Genomic DNA, 23,388 nt, shown 5'->3' with positions numbered 1-23,388 from the left:
TCACCGACTTTACATTCATGTTCACACACTATTCTAGTCGTCGGTGCTCATACTCTTTCATTGTATTATCCATGCTAGTTTAATTTTCTTATTCTAGTTTTCTTCTTGTGTGTTTGATAAACCTTAAGAAAAACCAAAAAAATTAGTTAGTTTATTTTCCATGCTTGTAGTAGAATTAAAATGAAAACCCAAAAAGAATTCTCGTTCTTCTTTTTACTTGTTGGGAGCTTTCCCGTGTAGATAGTTTTATTTTCTTTTCTTTCCTTTGGGGGTCGAGAGTAGAAGACCATATTGAAAATGCTTAGTGGCTCTCATATGCAAGATTGTTTATTTAACTTAGAGCCCATATTACTTTGTCTTCTCTCTTGAATTAAATGCTTGCAGATTCCAGCTTAGTCCAATGCACGTGCACTATTATTATTATACACACCGTTCGGTCGTGCAAGTGAAAGGCAATAATGACGATATATGATGGACTGATTGAGATGAGAAAAGCTGGTATGAACTCGACCTCTCTTGTTTTTGTAAATATGATGAGTTCATCGTTCCTGATTCAGCTTATTATGAAGTAAACATATTTGCAATGACATTTAGAGATTATAGTTGCTTGTGCCATGCTTGATTAGCTATGAGTTATAATGGTTTACCTTGTGTGCCAACATGCTATTAGAATGATTATGATGTGGTATGATGAGATGGTATGCTCCTTTGAATAAATTGAGTGACTCGACTTGGCACATGTTCACGCATGTAGTCGAAACAAATCAACATAGCCTTCACGATATTTATGTTCATGGTGGATTATATCCTACTCATGCTTATACTCGGTGTGAATTAATTTTAATGCATGTTCATGACTATTGTCGTTCTCTCAGTTGGTTGCTTCCCAATATTTTGCTAGCCTTCACCTGTACTAAGCGGGAATACTGCTTGTGCATCCAAGCTCCTTAAACCCCAAAAATTATTCCATATGAGTCCACCATACCTTCCTATATGCGGTATCTACCTGTTGTTCCAAGTAAATTTATATGTGCCAAACTCTAAACCTTCAAATGAAATTCTGTTTTGTATGCTCGAGCAGCTCATGTTTCAACTAGGGCTGCCTATATCTTCCATGCTAGGTGGGTTATTCTCAAGAGGAGTGGACTCCGCTCCTCATTCACGAGAAAGGGCCGGTAACTGGGATGCCCAGTCCAATGATCCAAAAAGATCAAAGCAAATCAATATAATTAAAAAAACTCCCCCAGGGTTGTTGTTAGTTGGAGGCACTCGTTGTTTCGAGCAAGCCATGGATTGATGCTTGTTGGTGGTGGGAGAGTATAAACTTTTACCATTCTGTTTAGGAACTGCCTATAATGCATGTAGTATGGAAGATACAGCCATCTCATAGTTGTTGCGTTGACAGCGAAAGTATGCCGCTCAAAATGTTATTCAATCTCTATTTTAAAATCGAGCTCTGGCACCTCTACAAATCACTGCTTCCCTCTAAGAAGGGCCTATCTATTTACTTTTATGTTGAGTCATCACCTTCTTATTAAAAAGCACCCGCTGCAGAGCACACTGTCATTTGCATTCATTATTATTAGTTTATATTGGGTATGACTTGACTGGATCTCTTTTACCATGAATTACAATGTTTAGTCAGTCCTTGATCTTTAAAGGTGCTCTGCATTTATGTTTTGCGGTCTCAGAAAGGGCTAGCGAGATACCATTTTGTTATATCATGTTATGATTGTTTTGAGAAAGTGTTGTCATCCGAGTTTTATTATTATGGCTCGCTAGCTGATTATGCCATTGATATGAGTAATAGTGAGACCTGGGTGTTATTATGAGTATGGTTAGTTCATAATATTTGCTGAAACCTGAATGTTGGCTTTGCATGTTTACAACAACAAGAGCAAATAGAGTTTGTAAAAGTTTTTCTTTATCACTTTCAGTTTATCAACTGAATTGCTTGAGGACAAGCAAAGGTTCAAGCTTGGGGGAGTTGATACGTCTCCAACATATATACTTTTCCAAACACTTTTGCCCTTGTTTTGGACTCTAACTTGCATGATTTGAATGAAACTAACCCGGACTGACGCTGTTTTCAGCAGAACTGCCATGATGTTGTTTTATGTGTAGAAAACAAAAGTTCTCGGAATGTCCTGAAAATCCTCGGAGGCACTTTTTGGAAAATATAAAAAATACTGGAGAAAGAATCAAGACCAGGGGGCCCACACCCTGTCCATGAGGGTGGGGGGCGCGCCCTCCCCCCTGGGCGCGCCCCCTTTCTCGTGGGCCCCTTGAGGCTCCGCCGACCTCAACTCTAACTCCATATATTCCGTCTCGCAGAGAAAAAATCAGAGAGAAAGTTTCATCATGTTTTACGATACGGAGCCACCGCCAAGCCCTAATCTCTCTTGTGAGGGCTGATCTGGAGTCCGTTCGGGGCTCCGGAGAGGGGGATTCGTCGCCGTCGTCATCATCAACCATCCTCCATCACCAATTTATGATGCTCACCGCCGTGCGTGAGTAATTCCATCGTAGGCTTGCTGGACGGTGATCGGTTGGATGAGATTTACCATCTAATCAAGTTAGTTTTGTTAGGGTTTGATCCCTAGTATCCACTATGTTCTGAGATTGATGTTGCTATGACTTTGCTATGCTTAATGCTTGTCACTAGGGCCCGAGTGGCATGATTTCAGATCTGAACCTATTATGTTTTCATGAATATATGTGTGTTCTTGATCCTATCTTGCAAGTCTATAGTCACCTATTATGTGTTATGATCCGACAACCCCGAAGTGATAATAATCGGGATACTTCTCGGTGATGACCGTAGTTTAAGGAGTTCATGTATTCACTATGTGCTAATGCTTTGTTCCGATTCTCTATTAAAAGGAGGCCTTAATATCCCTTAGTTTCCGTTAGGACCCCGCTGCCACGGGAGGGTAGGACAAAAGATGCCATGCAAGTTCTTTTTCCATAAGCACGTATGACTATTTATGGAATACATGCCTACATTACATTGATGAATTGGAGCTAGTTCTGTATCACCCTATGTTATAGCTATTACATGAGGAATCGCATCCAACATAATTATCCATCACTGATCCAATGCCTACGAGATTTTCACATATTGTGCTTCGCTTATTTACTTTTCCGTTGCTATTGTTACAACTAGTTGATCCGTTGTGCCAAATGGCGCAGAGAGCTGCTGAAGACATGTTGTCGATGAAAATAGTTTCATGCTGCAGGAACCTTCAACTAAAGCCATGTTCGCGATGAAAATAGTTTTTTTACTAAGGACAGGCCATGTATATACAGTTGGTATAGTTGTGGTCTGCTAAATCCATATGCGCCTTGAAGAAAAACATGGTTTAATTTGCAGAGCCTCACGTGTTTCAAGTATGAATAGGAACTACGAACTCTTTTTGTGCAATTCAAACACATTTTCAGAGGTTTTATTTCTTAGTACATGTTGTCTAAGGTAACATTTGCCCAAAGAGAGAGAGAGAGAGAAGCATACCCCTTTCTCATTATGATTATTATTAAAAGGTATTAAATTTGAAATAGACAATTTCATTTACTTGAAGCACTTGAATAAAGAGAATTTAGACATACTTTTACGCAATGGTCATTTAACCTGTGAAGGACTACGCAATGCTCATTTAACGTGTGAAGGGCAAAAATATTCCACCATCTCTGAATGATGAACTAAATTAAATTAAAAATATATGCAGTAAATTCATTCAAAGTAGAAAAGGGATCTTACATTAAATAAGGCATTACAACAAACATGGTGTTATCTTAGTAAAAGAAATTACATCATTAGAAGAGAAAATGGAAGAAAACCAAACATGAGATTGAGATTAATACATCTAGGAGGAGGTCGTAGACATCACTGTGATCATTTTGCGGCCTGGGGAGCAAAGGATCCATGGTTTTTATATGCCCTGTCCGGCTGCTGGAGTAAATGACATGGAAACGTCATCTCTACCATCTCGATGGTTTAGACCCAGGGAGCCGGATGTTCATCTCGGCCCTCCCCAGCTTTCATCAATGGATTTTTATAGTCAGGGTTAAAGACTGAGAGGCCCTATGCATGTTCAAAGATGCGAGTAGCATATCCAATACATATCAAAGAAAAAGAAAAAAAGAAGACCACAAACATCACAATCATTCATGACACAAAGAGGGGAAACAGACACCTCAACAAGATTCTTGAGGAAGTGCCCAAGGAAAGAAAAAAGAACGTTAGGTCTGAACGTTAAGAACATGCTCATAAATATGAATTGTCAAGGGCAAGATGAAATGCGAGAACAAGCACTGATGAGTAATGATATACTGAAAAATTCCTTTCTTTGTTGTTGTTAGCCCTTGTTTTTTAATATACATTGAGGCACTCAGGTTGTACTCATATCTACAACCCAATATCGTAGCTCTTTTCTTTAACAACCTACAGACAGATTGAACAAATGGAGATTGCTATATGGTGGACTACCTACAGATTACTAACTTTACAAAATCCCTCACATCCTCTCAATTTCTGATCCTATGGAATTCATTGTCATTAGGCACCTTTTCACCATTATATCCAGAATCGAACGGTTTGGGGTATGCCAGAGGGTTTTAGAATCTCCTGAGAAGCACCAAATGCTTTATTTCACTCCAGTTTTCATCATGACCATCAAATCCTGATCATGCAGTCAACAATGTCGTGCCTTTGGTGCCTTTGTTGCACAAAGGCAGAGGATATGCATCGCTCAATTATGTATGCTAACGCCTAGATCATATTCCATCTTGTTGGCACATGCAATCATGCATTGGGAAGGTGTATATGGAATCATTAGGTTCCTGCAGTTCAAAGAAACAATTTGAGTTTCATATACCACTATATCCATTTACATAGTTAAGCAAAGATGGGCAAATATTTAGAGGATGTATGTGAAGGTCAACTCGGAGATGTATTTCAATTTGTTAACATGGCTAATGCGTTCCAAAAAGTAGGCAATAGGTACAGTCTTGGATGGTGAAGGAATAACAAGGGCAGCGAACTGCTTCAGCAGTTCGATTTGGTGAAAGATTCCAACATATACTCAAAACTGAAACTGATTTGGTGTGATTTGTAATACTTTGTTGACGATATAATGGCAGCTCAAATTGACCTAATATTTGGGTCGTCAAAAGATAAGACCAGCTTCCGTTTGTCGGGTTTTATTGCCTTTGCATTCCCTCCTAATAGGTAACACCTGTGTCCCATCAAAAAGTGAGGGAAGTTCCACCCTTGAGTTGTCACAAACACTTCGCTCTGAACACAGACGGTGTAATCTAGTGCTACTAACTGAGAAGAGTACCCCTACAGAGAATAGGTTAGTAAGTAACGGTATGAAGATTCAATGTGAATTGATGAACAGTTCAATGCATGCATATTCATCTGACATTCGGAACGACATCCAGCTAGGCTGATGGGATGGCTGGCGGAAACAATACCTCAAACTCAGCAAGCTCTTCAGACAATGCAAGAGTGTCCTTGGTTTGTAAAAGAGGGAACATCTGGCGAAGGGGAGCCATGTATTTTGTAGCATTGTATATTTTACCGAAGGCAAGATAGAGGAAGGTTGTATTGTCAAACCCCATGCCTCGCAGCATCATACCAACCTGCTCAAATTCAGTCAGTTAACATATTAGCTCTAGTGAGTATATTTACATATTTGAAAGCTTCTAAATTTGTTCTGAATGCTACTAAAGAGACGCAACTGATGGCACTGAACTTAAAGGTTATTATTATTGACCTGAAGCATCACAAACTAAGCAACAAACATCAATTCTAGTATAACAGGCCTAGGCAAACATTACAAAACACAGTGAAACAGAGCCATACTAATTTCACGATACCAGTACAAAGAAAATCCTAGAATTCATAAAGTTTCAAAGACACACAACATCTGATAGTTACGACACCAACATGGGAGAGTCAGCTGACACAGACCAGAGGAAAAATACTGATGAATGCTTAAGATTTGGCATACGTTGCGGTTAGCACTTGACCTCTTTCAGCTCATGTGAAGTACATGAGAGTTAGCTCAGCAGCTCCTTCCCTTGTATTATGAGAACACCAAGCTTCCATCATCATGCATTCACTCACCCACAAAGCTGAAACGGGTCAAGAGGAGCAGTTTTCGAACTTGAGTAAGTTGAATGTATGTATTAGTTCCACCTTCCCAAAGAAGCTGCAAGCATTACTATGTGATGTTGGGAATGACAAAGCGAAACAAACATCGAGGATAGCTTGTGTAAAATTATACATTAGTATGCAGCAGATTGTTTATCTAAAGTAAATATCCTGAGGATACATTGGCACAGGTAACAAATTGGACATCTGAAGTTAGTACCTAGAAAATAAAGTCACAATGCATCTACATTGTAGCTTTAGCAGTTCATTAACCTAGGATTGTGTTGAGAGATGCATGCCGTCTGAGAGACAAAGAACTAAACATGAGCTGACTATGTCAATTGATCCATCCTTTACATTTCTCAGATGGAAGGCATGGGTCCTTGCACCAACAGGCACCAGGAAGTGGTGCCAGCAATTTTGGAATCAGAGAAATTAGTATGGCATCAAGGTAGATAATAAGAAACACTAATATGGCGCCTGCAATTGTGAAAAAATAGAAATCAGTACGATATCGAAGTAGATAACAAACAACACTTCCTGATTTCTATTGTTTGTTATCTACCTCGATGTGTAACAAATAATTGATCTGGGGATGAGTAGGCTTTAGTTCGCATATTTTGTATGCTGCTTATATTATGATTGAAATGCAGCAGAACATCTTTTGGGAGTTCCTTCACAACTCTTACATGTTGTCTGAGTGTCCCGATAAAACGATCTTCATCAAAACTATCACTAAATTTGCTGAGAAACAAAACATCAGGAAGAACCAATACATATTAGAGCAAGAAGTGGAATTTCAAAAATATTCACGGGTTTATAACTAACAGAAGTGAACTTTAGAAGTCAAACAAACTGCTCTAGACACTAAAACAACAAGCAAGAGACAACTGCTCCAGACAGACAGACATCATATAAAAATGCAATTATCTAATGTTAAGAAATAAAGCAGTGAGCAAACAAAATAGCATTAGTTACCTAGGATCGCGCCAAATGCTATTCAAATGAAATATTTGGATCACAAGAGTTGCATTAAGCAAGCTGGCCACAACAACTGCATCGCAGATCTATATTGAGAAAAAAATGGAACTGCACTGTCAATAATTATTACTCGGCATAGTGTGAAGGTTCTAAGGACTATACAAAATGAGACATCAACATCACAGCAAATGGTAGAGACCAGAGTCTAATTCTCAAGCTCTCAGGTCAGAAGAAATATATCTCTCAATAGAAGATCTGATGGCATGTGACCAAAAAGATGAAAGCAAATATCGGTGATCTTTCGATGAATAATACAACTATGTATGTACAAAGATAGTACTAATGCCTTTCCAGCACAAAGTTATTGATGAAAGCCGTCTCAATCAAAGTGATAGTACATGACTTCAAGTTACATAGTGGTGTCAATGGATTCATATGGCACTGGACTTTTGTATAGGTAATAGCAATGTATTGCTTGCTTGCTGTATCTAACGTGGTCCAAGAACTTACAGAAAGACGCTGTTGATTCAGACCACCATTTGCTTCAACTATGAGATACCCATTTGAAGTCGGCAAATCTGTAAAGAGCCCAAAAATGATCCAGCCAGTCAGGTATTTAGCTTACTCCACTCCTCGTGGCGCCCTTGCAGCCAACACAATCATCATGAGACAATGTCTGGCATCTTCTTGTAGGAAATGGAAAAAGCAAATAAAGAAATAGCAGATGCAATTGCCAACAAGGCTATACTCACTTTCATATGATCTGAAACAAGAAAAAATTGCAAGGGGCGTGAAGGGGAGAAGGATTGAGAGAAGCTCACCTTGACATCTTCCAAGCTCCTCCCGTGCACACCATCTTCAGCCGTCAGGATCTCATCCATGAAGATGTTGCTTTTCCCTATCGCCGGCCTCTCCTCCACCCTGTGAGGCGTCCGCTGCCCGGTGTTCGGCCTCGCTACTCCACCCCACACCGCTGGCCTCTTGGCCCTCCCCTGCTCTCTCCCATCCGATGCCGTGCCTGGATCGACCGGGGCGGAAAATAACCTGATATGACAAGTCAAGTTGGAATAACATAATATAGCATTCCCCCAAAATTAAGGTATAGACAAACTCTGGAAACATGCAGGATTCATGGAGACGTCTCCCCTGAAATAAATAAGTACGCCCAAATGTATGTATAAAAAAGAAACTGCTAAATTTTGAGAGGTATGATACCATCATCGGCAAGAAATGTGTGTCCCACCCCCTAACACAGTTGAAATACTACTTCCAGTGTGCAGTGAAGTTGCCAATGATAATATCAGATCTCAGATATAGCTACTTCCATTCCTTGAACCTTACATGCATGTAAAATTAACTTCCTCTCGGTAGCAGAACATATAAACAACTGAAACATAAAGTGGGAAGTAACCTGCAATGCCACGCAGCATATATTGTTGCTCCATGACCACTGCCTAAAAAAGGACTTCCCGGTTCAGTGTGCAGGTCCTCTTATATGTCACCAAGAGGAGGGAGGACACCTAGCCCTGCAAATGGAAGCAAATTCATAATGTTGCATATCACCTTTCAAGGGATAAAAAGAGCAAAAATCGATTATATGTCGTTCCTAAGTCATTTGTCCATTTCAGCTAGACAGTGCGGCACGATAGATGATCCAAACAACATGGGACAATAGTTGATTCAACAACTGGAGATGTCTTTAGCGGGTCTCTGCGCCATTTGGTTATTCCTTGGATGAAATCCATTGTTGTATCACCCAGCCTAGTACCAATTCTTGTCACAACAACAATCTCACCCAATGCTCCTTCAAGAGGATACACAAAGGATATCAGGACACCAAATTGTGCGTGTTGTAACCAGGAACCTTAATTTAGCAGCACTTTGTACAGCTCCAACTTGGTGTCATGAACTGAATTAGTGCATTACTTACACAACAGATATCAGATTAAGTAGAAGTCGATAGAAATTAGCAGAAGTGGGCTACAAAAATCAGCAGCCCATCACCTTGCAATATAGAACATACTTTCGCCGACCATCATAGATCATACCGCTAAACAACAAGGCGCATCGTCCGTCCACTTGAATTATTATTCTGCAACAAAACAAAAGCACACATAGAGCACCAATTAGAAGGGATCCCGTATGGCAACAAAAAAACCATTTAGCCATTCATCGCCTGCTTACATGGTACAGAGGCATTTAGGCTACACAAATCTTGTAGATATGTGTGTGCAGAGAGAGAGATCACAAATCCATAGATGTGTGTGTAGAAAAAGAGATTAGGAGCGGAGGGGGAGCTCACCATGGGGTCTCCCCATCCCCAAAATCTTCCTGCCATGCCATGGAAGAGGCATGGAAAAGAAGGTGGGGTGGAGGCATAGGCGCTGCCGCCGCTCAGGGCAAAACAGAGGCGAGCCTAGAGGAGAGTCTGGCCTCCTCCCTGGCTGGGCGGCGGCGCTGCCTCCAGGAGGGCCGACCTGCTCCTTCACCTAGTTGCCCACCTCCTCTTCCCCTGCCCCTTCACCCCACCACCGGGCTCGCCTAACCCGCGCTCGATCTGGAACCAACAACGAAGAGAAGGAAGACGAGGTAGAGGGGCTAGCATGGTGGAGGAGGAATAGCAGGCGGCGGTGGGACTCCGGGGCGGAGGCCGTGGCGACGCGAGGAGGTGGTGGAGGAGAGGCGGCGGCGGGGCTCCAGAGCGGAGGCCGTGGTGACGCAAGGAGGGGGATGGAGGAGGGGAGCGGGAGGCTGTGGGGATCGAGGGAAAACAAGGCTAGGGTTTGTGTGATGGCTGGTGCGGGAGTGGGACGAGGCGAATTGGCTGCGGAAGCATGGAGCGGATTGGTCAAAACCGTCTGCACGCGGCCACGACTGATCCAGCCAACCAGAGCACGAGACGAGCCCACCCGTCATAGGCCAGTGGAAATGACCGTGAAGTGAAAATCGATTTTAACTGTTGTGAAGATCCAACGGCTCAGGCGTGCCAGAAGCCAGATCGGACGACCGACGAAGGAGCTGATCGAGGGAGCCTCCTGGAGGTGAGTTGGCTAGCCTCTTTTTTGTTTTAAATCACTACAAAACCCAAAAGCATTACTTTTGCTATCGTTACCTTTATTATCATATTACTTTGCTACTAAATACTTTGCTGCAGATACTAAGTTATTCAGTTGTGGTTGAATTGACAACTCAACTGTTAATACTCAAGAATATTCTTTGGCTCCCCTTGTGTCGAATCAATAAATTTGGGTTGAATACTTTACCCTCGAAAGCTGTTGTGATTCCCTACACTTGTGGGTTATCACCCGACGCCTGGGACTTCGCCTCGCGGTGTCTCCAAAATCATCTCCCCCTGCTCCGCTATCCTCTGGGACAGCACCTCGGTGTCCACCGCGGGCCGGGGGGATTTTGCCATCGGGAGCGAATAGCTGTTCATCTCCGACGGACTCAAAGACCCATCTGAGGAGGATGCGCCTATATGGGCTTTGGAACGGACTGCATGATCATGTTTAACATGTTAGAAAGCAAATAAAGCGAAACATACCGGAAGATAGTATCCGGACACTTACGACTTCGCCCGGGGCTTGTCCCTGGGCAGCCACTCCTCGTCGCTGTAGGCGGCGGTGGTGGATTGGTCCGGAGGGAGGGTTCTTCCCCTCTTGGACCCTTCGGCCTCCCCGGAAGGGGCGGCCTTCCTTTTCTTCTCCTCCCTAGTTGGGGGAGGGACTTCCTCTTCTTCCACCTCAGTTTCGTTGGAGGAGGGCGCCTCGATGTCTTCGAAGGATGCATCCGACATGGCTTTGCGCCGGAGACCTTTCCTGGTCCCCGTGGCCTTCTTCTTGGCCTTCTTCTCCGGCACCTTGTAAGGCGCCGGAACCAACATCTCCGTTAGGAGAGAGGTTGCTGTATCTTCAGGTAGCGGAGCCGGGCAGTTGATCCGCTCCGTCGTCACCACATATTCCTGTTAAATCAACATGGTGGCTTAGCCCCCCCCCCCCCCACGAATATACTGAAAGGCTCGTCTTGAAAGATGGAAGGCTTACCGGATTGGCAGGGTGCTTCGCGCTGAGTCCACGGTCTTCGGTGAGGGGAGGGGGGGACTTCGGACGCCTTGAACAACACCTTCCAGACATCTTTATGTGTCGTGTCGAAGAGCTCTCGCAGCATCTAGTGTTGGGACGAATCAAACTCCCACATATTGAACGCCCGTCTTTGGCACGGGAGGATCCGGCGGAAGAGCATGACCTGAACCACGTTGACGAGCTTGATCATCTTGCCCATCATATTCTTGATGCAGTTCACGAGTCCGATCAGCTCTGCAGGGGCACCCCAGGCCAAGCCTTTCTTTTCCCAGGAGGTGAGCTGCATGGGGACGCCGAATCGCAATTCGGGGGCCGCCGCCTAGTTGGCGTCGCGTGGCTCGGTGATGTAGAACCACCCCGATTGCCACCCCTTCATGGTCTCCACGAAGGAGCCTTCGAGCCAGGTGACGTTGGGCATCCTGCCCACCATGGAGCCTCCTCACTCTGCTTGCTCACCCCCCACTATCTTCGGCTTAACGTTGAAGATCTTTGGCCATAGGCCAAAGTGGGGCGGGATGTGGAGGAAGGCCTCGCACACGACGATAAACACCGAGATGTTGAGGACGAAATTTGGGGCCAGATCATGAAAATCTAGCCCATAGTAAAACATGAGCCCGCGGACAAACGGGTGGAGGGGAAATCCTAGTCCGCGGACAAAGTGGGGGAGAAATACAACCCTCTCGTGGGGTTCCGGAGTGGGGATGATCTGCCCTTCGTCCGGGAGCCGGTGCGCGATGTCTGCAGCTAAGTATCCGGCCCGCCTAAGCTTCGCAATGTCCTCCTTCGTAACAGAGGAGGCCATCCACTTGCCTCGCGCTCCGAACATGATTGAAATGGCTTAACGAAGATGGTGAGAACTTGGGCGTTGGAGCTCCAGAGTGCGAGAGCGGATGAGCAATGGAGGAAAAAGGTGTGGGTGAAAAAGGGGAATCCTTATCTCTTCATAAAGGCGGTAGGAGCCATGTGCCTCCACTCTTGCCCATTGAAATCACTTATTCCCAAGCGCCATGGTTGATGGCGCGGTTGGGTTACCCACGCCCGTATTGATGAGAATCCCGTGATAAGGGGACACGATCTTTGCTTCGATAAGACGTGCCAAGGAAACCGCCTCGCAATATGTGCAGTAGATGGTTGTAAAAAAATGGTTCGAATAATGACCGGGCCGTGGCGTGATGTCACTCTACAAAAGTTGTCAGCAGATTTGATTTGTGGAATATTGTTCTCTCTACGGTGGTATGTGGATTTGTTTTGCAGAGCCAGAAACGATTCGTGTGTTCAAAATATTTTACGGAGTATTCGGAGGAGGAACCAGCCTTGCAATGTCAAAGACAAACTGCACGCCGGACTCATCGTCATTGAAGCCTGGTTTAGGGGCTACTGAGGGAGTCCTGGATTAGGGGGTATCCGGACAGCCGGACTATATACTTTGGCTGGACTGTTGGACTATGAAGATACAAGATTGAAGACTTCGTCCCGTGTCCGGACGGGACTCTCCTTTGCGTGGAAGGCAAGCTTAGCGATTCGGATTTGTAGATATCCTTCTCTGTAAACCGACTCTGTGTAACCCTAGCCACGTCCGGTGTCTATATAAACTGGAGGGTTTAGTCCGTAGGACAACAACAATCATAATCAAAGGCTAGCTTCTAGGGTTTAGCCTCTATGATCTCGTGGTAGATCAACTCTTATAATACTCATATCATCAAGACCAATCAAGCAGGAAGTAGGGTATTACCTCCATTGAGAGGGCCCAAACCTGGGTAAACATTGTGTCCCCAGCCTCCTGTTACCATTAGCCTTAGACGCACAGTTCGGGACCCCCTACCCGAGATCCGCCGGTTTTGACACCGACAATGATGGCCACGATCTCCTTCATGAAACGCACGAAGAATTTCTTGCCCTTCCTCAAGAGAAACACAATGCTGAAACGCCCCAGTGACACTGCGATGATGCAACTTGCCATTGGCAATTTTCATTGACTTAGACCACCGGGTTATCTGCCTGGCCAAGGTTTCATCCTCAGGCAACTCGCCCCGGGTCATGTAAGCCAAATATGGTACTGTCCAATCTGGGATGACGTGAAGAGCCGCCACCAGTTGTGCTTCCAGGTCAGGAACAAGCAAGTCTTCCTCAGTAGGTAACTTGACAGAATGGTTATGCAGAATATCCAAGAAAGTATTAGGCGGCATCGGCTTATGTTGAGACCCTAGCCGGCTTAAAGCATCAGCCGCCTCATTCTGTCTGCGATCAATGTGCTCCACTTGGTAACCCTTGAAATGTCCAGCAATGGCATCAACTTCACGGCGATAAGCCGCCATGAGAGGATCCTTGGAATCCCACTTGCCTCAGACTTGTTGAGCCACCAAATCTGAGTCGCCAAAGCACCTTACCCGGCTTAAACTCATCTCCTTAGCCATCCGAAGACCATGGAGCAAGGCCTCATACTCAGCTGCATTGTTAGTACAGGGAAACATCAACCGTAGCACATAACAAAATTTGTCACCTCGAGGGGAAGCTAAAACAACTCCAGCCCCCGAGCCCTCCAATTGCCTGGACCCATCAAAGTGAATAGTCCAATACGTGTTGTGTGGCTTCTCTTCAGGCATCTGCAGTTCTGTCCAATCGTTGATGAAGTCCACCAGTGCTTTAGACTTGATAGAAGTGTGTGGCACATACTTTAAACCATGAGGCCCAAGTTCAATGGCCCACTTGGCGACTCGTCCTGTGACCTCTCTATTTTGTATGATATCTCCTAAAGGAGCAGAACTGACCACAGTGATGGGATGACCCAGAAAATATTGCTTAAGCTTCCGGCTTGCCATAAACACCCCATAAACAAGCTTCTGTCAATGTGGATACCTTTGCTTGGTTTCAATAAGTACCTCACTGATGTAATAAACCGGTCGTTGAATCGGATGCTCCTTGCCAGCTTCCTTGCACTCCACCACAATGGCTACACTAACGACACGTGTGTTAGCAGCCACATATAACAATAATGGCTCCTTATCAATGGGAGCGGCAAGGACTGGTGGCTCAGCTAGCTGTCTCTTCAAGTCTTCAAAGGCAGTGTTACCAGCATCGCTCACGAAGTCGTCTATCTTCTTCATCATCTGATACAGCGGTATGGCCTTCTCACCTAACCTGCTTATGAACTGGCTGAAAGCAGTAATATGACCCGCCAAATGTTGAATATCATTGATACACGCAGGTTTAGCCAAAGAAGTGATTGCCTTGATCTTCTCCGGGTTAGCCTCAATGCCCCTGTTAGAAACCAAAAAACCCAAAAGCTTGCCTGCAGGCACACCAAAAACACACTTGGCCGGGTTAAGCATCATCTTGTAGACCCGTAGGTTATCTAAGATCTCCTTCAAATCATCTATCGAGGTCTCCTTCTCTCTAGACTTCACCACAATGTCGTCCACATAAGCATGGACATTATGTCCAATTTGATTATGAAGACAGTTCTGTACACACCGATGGTAAGCCGCCTGGGAACTCTTAAGCCTGAAAGGCATAGACACATAGCAGATGGCTCCAAATGGGTTAATAAAAGTTGTCTTCTCCTGGTCCTCTACAGCCATCTTGATCTGATGATAACCAGAATAAGCATCCAAAAAACTCAAACGCACACAACCCGCCTTAGCATCAATGATCTGATCAATACGAGGAAGAGCGAAGGCATCAGCTGGGCAAGCTTTGTTTAAGTCCGTGTAATCCACACACATACGCCAAGTGTCATTCTTCTTAAATACCAACACCGGGTTAGCCAACCACTCTGGATGAAAAACTTCAATAATGAACCCAGCCGCCAAGAGCTGGGCCACTTCCTCACCAATGGCCTTACGCCTCTCTTCATTGAACTGCCGAAGAAACTGTTTGACCGGCTTAAATTTTGGATCAATATTAAGAGTGTGATCAGCGAGTTCTCTTGGTACACCCGACATGTCAGAAGGTTTCCATGCAAAGATGTCCCGCTTCTCACGGATGAACTCGATGAGCGCTGTCGGATTTCGGGTTCCGGCAGACCCTCTAGATTCGAACACTGGGGTGCGCGCGGAGATTTCGCCCTCTACCTACCTCCACCTCACCGCCTCGCTAGGATCTAAGCTACGAAAGGAACAACACAAGAGACACAGGGTTTATACTGGTTCAGGCCACCATTGTGGTGTAATACCCTACTCTAGTGTGTGATGTGGTGGATTGCCTCTTGGGCTGGTGATGAACAATACAAGGAAGAACAGCCTCGCGAGGGTCTGTTCTTGGCTGGTGCGGTGAACTGCTAGGGGGAGTTCAGTCGCTCTTTCTACTAGTTTCCGGATGATGATCTCGATGCCTCTACCTTGTGGGTGGCTAGTCCTATTTATAGGCAAAGGCCCTGGGCCTCTTCCCAAATATTGAGCGGGAAGGGCGCCAACAATTGGCCATTTTGAAGGGGAACATCTAGTACACTTATCCTGACTAAAGCTGGTCCTCGCCTGTCAAAGGCTCTGGTGGTGACACCTGCTTGGGCTCCACAATGACTTCCTTCCTACCGTTGCGACGGTCTTGGTCTTGTTGCACCGAAATGGATGCCTTTGCTTGATGCTCTCGCCTGCGCTTGCTCCCTTTGCACGAAAGAGGAAAGGAGGACACTGCACGGGCTGGCGCCCGCCTCACGCCCTCGGTCGTCATGGCTTGCGTCATGGGCACCTCGTGAGGTGCCCTGCCTTGATCTCTCCGCCTCCTCGCGAGCCAGCCTGACGAGGCCGTGCCTGAGGAAGCTCCCTGTCGTCCACCCCACGAGGCTTGGCCCCTCGCGAGGGTATTGAGCTTGTGCTGATGAAGATGGGCCGTGCTGGGCCGCCCCTTGAGCCACGCCGCAGGCAGGCAAGTCTGGGGACCCCCGTTCCCAGAACGCCGACAGTAGCCCCCGGGCCCAAGGTGCCCGGACTTGGCTGAGCAGAGAAGCGAAGGGGCAAGTGTGAAGCGCCACGAGCCCTAACAGCCTGCGGCCTCGGGCACCGCGTGGCGGTTGGTTGGATGTGGGTGCCTTAGCAACTGCGTGAATCGTCAAAAGAGCGGCACCTGCCTAGCCTTTGCTTCCCTTGCTTCCTCCGGTCATTGCCTAGATCCCCTTTCTTGCGCCCTTCCTTCCTGCCTCTGAAATCTTTAGATCTGCTCCGACCGCGTGCCCTAGCAAGACATGGCGCCTCGCCAGACCCCGGCTGAAGCTTGGTACTCACCCGCCTTGGACTCGCCGAATGTGTCGGAGACGAGCCTCGCCCGAGTGCGCCGGATGGTGGTGGCGCAAGGCATCGACGGGGCAAAGGTGTTCAAGGCTGGCCCCGCTCTTCCCGAGGGCCAAGGGAGCACCTTCTATCCACTCTTCGCAAGCGCCATTGCTGCCAGTCTGGTGCCTCCCTTTTCTGAGTTTTTCTTCTTTGTCCTCCGCCATTACAACCTGCAAGCTCTGCACCTCCACCCCAACTCTGTTCTTCTTCTGGTAATCTTCGCCTACTATTGTGAGGCTCACGTCGGAGTGCAGCCCTCAGTGGCCTTGCCGCGCCACTACTTCTCCCTCCGGACCTCTCGTGGTCCCATCTCCGCGTGCGTGAGCTTTGTCGCGTATGGCGGCTCCAACGCCATCTCGAAGCCTGGGAAGAGGATTGAGGGCTTCAGGAGAAAGTGGGTCATGGTAGATGCTGGACGCATCCACCCTCGGCTGATTCTGCCCACGGAGCAGCCCACGAGCTCCGATGGTTGGTCTCGCGCGGAACTCGTGGACCCCCGCGCGAAGCCGGTGCTGGAGAAGATGGACGCGGATCTGAGACCCGACAACATGGCGGCGGCGAAGCTGACTGGTGCGTCACTCCTGAGGGAGTTCCTTGAGCACCAGGTGGCCCCGCTTCATAAGTACTCGCTTCCGCTATGGAGGCCCCACCCGAGCCCAGATCTGGTCGCGGTCCTCCAATCTTTGGTCGCATGAGATGTGGGGAGGCTGGAGGGTGCCCCTGTACCCCTGTTTCTTCGAGATGATTGGGAGCAGGCAGTGGACTCCATGCCCGTCTTCAATGGGGACGGGCCCGTGCCCACGGAGGTTCCCGAGGACCCGGCGGCCCTGGCGACAGTGAACGTGTCCTCCGGCGACTCCAGCGAAGAGGAGGAAGAAGAGGAGCGGGAAGGAGGGCCTGACTCTGAGGCTACCGACGGGGAGTCGAGAGCGCCCCTCCCCCGGCGCAGGTCCCACGCTCTCCGCCTCTTGCCAAGCGACGACAAGGATGGCGACGAACGGGGCGGCGAGAGCTTGCCCCCGATCTCGAAGAAGGCCGGGACTGGGCTGGTCCCCCGCGGGTCTGCCCCAGCTCCGAGGCGATCCGCAGACACGCCTCCTGCTCCCGAGCCTCTCGAGGCTGACCCCTTCAGCCGGCTCTCGGGCTTCAAGTATGGCCGGAGGTTGCTCGAGCTCGCGAGCGATGACCAGTAAGTGCTTGATTCTTGTTTTATTCCTTGCTTTGTCGCTGAGGCTTGATGTCTGTATCTCTTGGCTAGGCTGGTGCCTGCGGCGAAGAAGCGGAAGGGGGCTCCTAAGGTTCCATTTGGGGCAGTGCCTCTGCCCACGAAAGGAGGTGACTGCAAGGCACGGGCCTCTCCTGCCCGGTCGTCCTCGCGAGGCCTGGTGGAGCTGGCTGGGGCGAGCTCAGCCCCCATGGCCCAAGCGACTCCTAGGGTATCCTTGCCTGATGCCACCGCCACCGCTGTTGGGGCGCAGTAGGTCCCGCCTCGGGATACTGTGCTTACGCTGCCGTCCTCTCCTCCTACTCCACCAACTGCCGTCTCTCCGACTCCTCCCACTGTCCTGGATCGTGCTACTACCGAACTGGACCGGCTGCGGCAAGATCTTCTGGGCGCCGACCCTCGCTTGGTGGCCAGGCGCTTGGAGCTGGCTTCTGGCTGGATTCGCTCTGACGCTTCGATTCAAGCGGCGCTGGTTCGGGCCTCGATGGCTTGCAACGAGGAGAAGCAGACCGTCCTTGGGGCGAAGGCTGCTCGCGACGCCGCCTTGGGGGAGATGGCCGATGCCTGAGGTCGCTGCAAGGCGCTGGAGAGCAAGCTGCAGGGCCTGCGGGACCAGCTTGCCAAGGAGGTCCGCATTCGCCAAGAGAAGGAAGAAGACATGAAGGCTCGCGAGGCGGCCGTCAAGGACCGAGACGCCAAGCTTAACAAGCGCCCTGACCACCTGGGTGCACTGGAGCAGGAGTTGCAGGCGAGGAAGGTCGAGCTAGACGGCAAGGTGCGGGTCCTCGTCGAGGACCATGAGGCCTTCACGGAGATGGAGGTGAAGGCTCGCACCTTGCCGAGGTCGCTTTACGACAGCAGCTTGGAAAGCCCGCTGGCCGGCGCCGAGGACGGCCCCGAAGCTGCTCCCCTTCCTGGTCCGTGCTCTTGAAGATGTCAATCCAGGCGTGTCTACTGGAGTCTTGTCACATGCATGGACGAACTGATCTTCCGTGTCTTGCAGGGATCGTACAGGCACCAACGTATGTACAACACTTCTCTAGTAATATCGCTCGTCTCTCTCTTCTATTAAATCACCCGACTTGCGGGGCCGGGGAGTGTGCCTATGGTCGGTTCTCAATTGCGGTCCCACATGTGTGTGCAACCGCAATATGACGTGTGTTCCATTCGGAGAGCGGCGTGCCAGACCGACCAACTGTCTGGGGTGTGACGCGAATGCGACAGGCGTGTTGTATACTCCGTACATGTGTACCGCCGTTTTCTTGAGGCTTTGCTCCATGGCGCAATCCATGGATACAAAATTAGTATACTGTACTACTTAAAAGTTGACGACGGGGCTTTTCCTGCGCGGTAGGCAGGGCAGTTCCGCCTAGTCGGTTCGACAGACATGAGAAGATGAGGGAGTAGGCTGCTGCAAACATAGGGTTGTGTGATTTGACAACGAGTTACTCTTGGACAAGTGGGGCCCCGTGATTTGACTTGCCATTATCATTTTAACTGTGGCGCTATGACCGGCATGAGTCTCCCAATTCCTGACCACCTCCATATAGGTGCATCTCCCAATGCTCCACCATGTAGAGGCTGGCTCTTGCATGAGAGCCCACTCCACTTTTTCCTTGCCTCTTTCCTCCACATATCAAAAAATGCCATGTAAAGCGGGCTTATAGCCCACTATTGTACTTACTTGCTCCTACAGGTGCTAAGCTTGCCACATAGGCACAAAGTCTGATGTGGAAAGTTAATTAAGAAGAGAGATACTAGTTTGGTGACCCAAGGAAGAAATAGTGTTAAGCGCGTGTACCTAGGTGAAAAGACAATTTTGAGTCTATAGCTAATTAAATGAAGCAAACTTAGCAACAAAAAACTAAGCACCTATGCATTGGGGACTTGATTGCTAAGCCATTTGATGCCCTTAGCACCTCATCTAAGCACCATTTCATTGGAAGAGGTCACTCCTTGGCAAATGCAATAAATAGTACAAAGAAAAAAATAGAGAGAAGTAAAAAGAAAATACTCTTATAGCCAACCTTATAGCTAACCTTGTTGTAGTATGAGTGACTAAGTGATGACTATGTATGACATGCCAACATCAGATAGCCTAACGCACCGTGTTATATCTCCAACGACGCGACCGCACAAGCGAGGCGACGATCATGGTAGGCGCGACCATGATACGGGCTGCTGGCAGCCCTTGTATCTGAGATCAAACGGTCACATGCTAAGTTGTTGAAAATTTGCAGAATAACCCTCCAGGATAGGATATTCACCCATAGGTCTAGATTCACGCCATGCAACTGTTCGATCTCAGATCCAAGGGCTCTCGGAAGCCCGTATCATGGGAGAATGGAAAGCTTCGTATCACCTGTAATTTTCCCGATGCTTGATGTGACATCGAAAGCCATTTAATTGGGCGTTGAGTAGACATGACATATAATTGGGCCCCCATAGTGCTGTGCATGAATCCATTTATTCACCAGGCAAGCCACTACCCTGCCGTTCGCACGCCCCACTCAGCATTTTTACAAACGAAAAACCACTGGCAGTTCGCTCCTACTCATCCTTGGACGTCCTTTAACATTACGATAGTTCGCTCCTTGTCGTCCCATCCTTTCACATTATGGCAGTTCCACTAATCCTAACCCTCCTCCCAAATCCATGGCGTCCCAAATCTCCATGATCGGCGCTGAGTACAAGGTTAGAACCATCACTAACAATGAGTTCAACATCATCTACACCCGTTCTTTCACGACGGTGAAAGGATGCCTTGCTCGCTTCAGACGCATGTTCAAAAACTCAAATGATGAGTGTGTCGCTGGGCTAGATGTTGAGTACACCATAGTCCTGGGACGACAGAAGGATCTAAAGGAGGAAGAGAAGAAGAAGCCCGTCGTGATCCAGGTTTGTGTGCATGACTTATGCTTGGTCTACCACATATGCCATGCCGACATTGAGTGCCAGGATTTTAAGAACTTCCTCATGGCAAAAGAGTGAAATTGGTTATTGTAGATTTAGGAACGACAGGGATGTCCTCGGTCGGATAGGCCTCATTGTAGGCAACCCCTTCGACCTCCAAAAGAACCGGCTGCTGCCCTCCCGTGGTCAGCCTTCAATGCTGACCCTGGCAGGATCCATGGTTCATCCTTTGTACGGTAAACTGGAGAAACCTCCGCACATGTTTCATCGTCATGCATGGCAGTGGAATGTACTAGATATAGACCACATCCACTATGTTGCAATGGATGGCTACCTTTATTTCAATATCTACAAGGGTTGGATGAAGAGCAAGATCCAAGTGTGCGGTTCAAGCAAAGTATCGGCCAAGAGGAAGAGGGACAAGGACGAAGTCGAGGACATGGACGAGGACTCTGAGTAAGGTGGCAGTGTCATTGCTCATGTTGTTTCTAATGCAGTGTCTACTGGATTAGTTGCTTAGTTCAATTTCAGGTGTGCGTAGTTTAATTTGAGGGGTGTGTTGTGCTGAGCCCCCAGTAGAACTATGTTATGTTTCTTCTCATTACTTTAACTCTTTGGTACGTACATACTAATACTTCTTACATTTCTTCTTTTAATTGGTATAGCACTACCACTCGTTTCTTCACATTATATACGTACAATATATATGGCCAACATCATATATCCGCAATTTAGTTGTTAAAGAATTTCAGGGTGCTTAGTTTTGTCAAAGAATTCTAGGGTGCTTAGTTTTATTTGAGGGGTGTGTTGTGTTGGACACCATTATTGTGACTCAAATCTCTTTTGCCATGTTATAATGACATAAATACCGATGAACCAACATGCCAGCTCTCCCTCTATCTCACTACAGTAAAATAAAGTGTGGGGCCTACTTCATCCCAACAGCGTTCTTATTTTCCAGTAAAATATTCGCTTGGTTACTCCTGACAAGCGGGGCGACACTTATCATTGTGAGAATCGGCTTATTTTTGTCATGTAACATGGTCAACGGGTTTGACGTGAAAATAACAATGTCTAATGGCATTTTTGAGCAAACATCTAACTTAATGATGGCATTTTTGAGATATCTAATTGCATTTTTGAGTAGGCATCTCACGGATCGATGACATTTTTGAGTAGTTGTAACTTCTAATGGCAAAACTGAGTAGTGATAAACTAGTGGCATAAATAATAAGAACCCAATAATTAAATAGGTATGCTCTTTATTTCTTTAATAGTACTATATGCATAATTTAGCGACGAGCGCCTCTATATGTACCACCTTTTTTATTTAATTTCATCTTGTTAGTTTTGCTCCATGGCGCAATCCGTCGATACTACTACTGTATAAAAGTATACATTTTTTAAAAGGCTAGAGGGCGGGGCAGTCTAGCATGGTCGTTTTCACGAGAGGCGAGGGCCTTTGTGATTTGACGGCTCATTACTGCTGGAAGGCGGGGCCTTGTGATTTAAATGCTCATATAAATGTGCCGACCACCTAAGGAGGAGCAAAGAACCGTGTGGTATACTCAAGTTTTCCACTGGAGTAGTACTAGAATGGAGGAGCACGAAACACGGCAGCCCAGTGCCTTATGGCGATAAAAATGATCTAATTTGCTAGTCATCTCATTGTTAGCATTGTTCTATTCATGCCTCCTAGAGAACATGACAAGTGCGGCAAAACACCCGAAGCAAAAGAAGAAACACAGGAGCAAAAGAAGAAGGAAGATTATCACCCCAAATGATCTAATTCAGCACGGAGTCATAACTGCTTATTCATAGCCTCCACGACCTCCATCTCCTTGCGCATCTCACCTGCCATCTTCTTCATTTTGTCGATGACGCGTGATTTCTCGACGTGAGCCTTCATCATCTGTTCCACGGCCGCATTACGTACCTTAATACCAGTCGGGTGCTCGATGCGGATCTTTGCCAACTCCTCCTTCTGTTCCATGATGAGGACCTGCAGCATCTTCATCGAGGAACTACTATTCTCATGCAGCTTCTGCCAGCCAGCGTTCTTCTCCTTCAGCAGGTCGAGCTCGTAGCAGAGCTTCTCCTTGTCCTCTTGAAGTTGCAGGATTTCTCCGGTCGCCTTCTTCTCCGAGGCAATGCTCTTCTTCAGCAGCATCACCAAGCCGGCGGTCAACTCCCCCTGCTTATTGAGCTCAACCGGCATGTTGTCGAGGCTCCTCTTCAGCAGTTCCAACAAGCCATGGATGAACTCCTTCTACTTATTGAGGTGCTTATTGAGCTGATCGGGCATGCCGTCGACGGATAATGACTCCAGTGCCGCCAGCTCGGCATGTTCGCCTCCGCGGCTAGGGCGCTCCTGGGAGCCATTGCCTCCCCGTGAGAGATCTTTCGAGGTCTCTGTGTGGCGGCGAGCCCTCTTTTTTTCTACAGCCTTGGTTGCCGCTCCCTTGTTATGAGTAGTTCTCGACCTAGAGCTCTGCTCACCGGCCAAGGCAAGGACGGACGAAGAAGAAGGACTTATGCGGAGGAAGGTAGAGTAATTTTTGGTTAGGTAGTTCCCCTTTTTATAACCTAAGTACTAGCACTAGTACTAATACCTGCATAGTGGGAACACGTTCAGGTTTGGTACGTACTAGTAGGTGAGCGGGCTTGCACTTAATTGTAGCACTAGTACGTTCGAATGTGATGGGAACAGGGTAAAGATTAATTGATGGTTTTGGTTTCGAGGCCCAAAACGGCTCCCGATGA

The 23,388-nt window shown here is 47.3% G+C and overlaps 1 protein-coding gene across 50 annotated transcripts; it reads right to left on the bottom strand.

Moving 5' to 3' along the window:
- Nucleotides 1-4,327: 4,327 nt before the first annotated feature.
- On the bottom strand, nt 4,328-9,973 carry LOC123093115 (O-fucosyltransferase 9). Of its 50 annotated transcripts, none has more exons than XR_006445088.1 (9): nt 9,441-9,972; nt 8,550-9,230; nt 7,960-8,182; nt 7,136-7,781; nt 6,723-6,901; nt 6,515-6,637; nt 6,034-6,138; nt 5,476-5,643; nt 4,927-5,341 (listed from the first exon to the last, which is right to left on the bottom strand). XR_006445088.1 is itself a non-coding variant. In XM_044515023.1 (4 exons), the coding sequence occupies exons 2-4, from the start codon at nt 5,635-5,637 to the stop codon at nt 4,749-4,751; spliced, it is 444 nt and encodes a 147-aa protein (XP_044370958.1). In that variant the 5' UTR covers nt 5,638-5,643; nt 6,034-6,215; the 3' UTR covers nt 4,328-4,748. The 50 variants fall into 50 exon arrangements, 1 of the variants encoding a protein (XP_044370958.1); XR_006445084.1 differs by having other exon boundaries at nt 6,378-6,637; nt 9,441-9,971; XR_006445093.1 differs by lacking the exon at nt 6,723-6,901 and having other exon boundaries at nt 7,136-7,224; nt 7,649-7,781; nt 9,441-9,971.
- Nucleotides 9,974-23,388: the final 13,415 nt, after the last annotated feature.

The sequence above is a fragment of the Triticum aestivum genome, chromosome 4B (assembly GCF_018294505.1).
Source record: "Triticum aestivum cultivar Chinese Spring chromosome 4B, IWGSC CS RefSeq v2.1, whole genome shotgun sequence".
NCBI lineage: Eukaryota > Viridiplantae > Streptophyta > Magnoliopsida > Poales > Poaceae > Triticum > Triticum aestivum.
The sequence above is the reverse complement of the archived record's forward strand: the minus strand, read 5'-3'. Positions and strand labels throughout refer to the sequence as shown.

What these genes read in the sequence shown, in the direction of transcription:
- LOC123093115 (XM_044515023.1), bottom strand. Translation starts at nt 5,637, where the DNA reads ATGATGCTGCGAGGCATGGGGTTTGACAATACAACCTTCCTCTATCTT. An exon ending in AAGAGCTTGCTGAGTTTGAG is followed by an intron (nt 5,342 to 5,475) that starts GTATTGTTTCCG and finishes TATTCTCTGTAG; the next exon opens with GGGTACTCTTCTCAGTTAGT. An exon ending in TTTGACGACCCAAATATTAG is followed by an intron (nt 4,840 to 5,150) that starts GTCAATTTGAGC and finishes TTTGAACTGCAG; the next exon opens with GAACCTAATGATTCCATATA.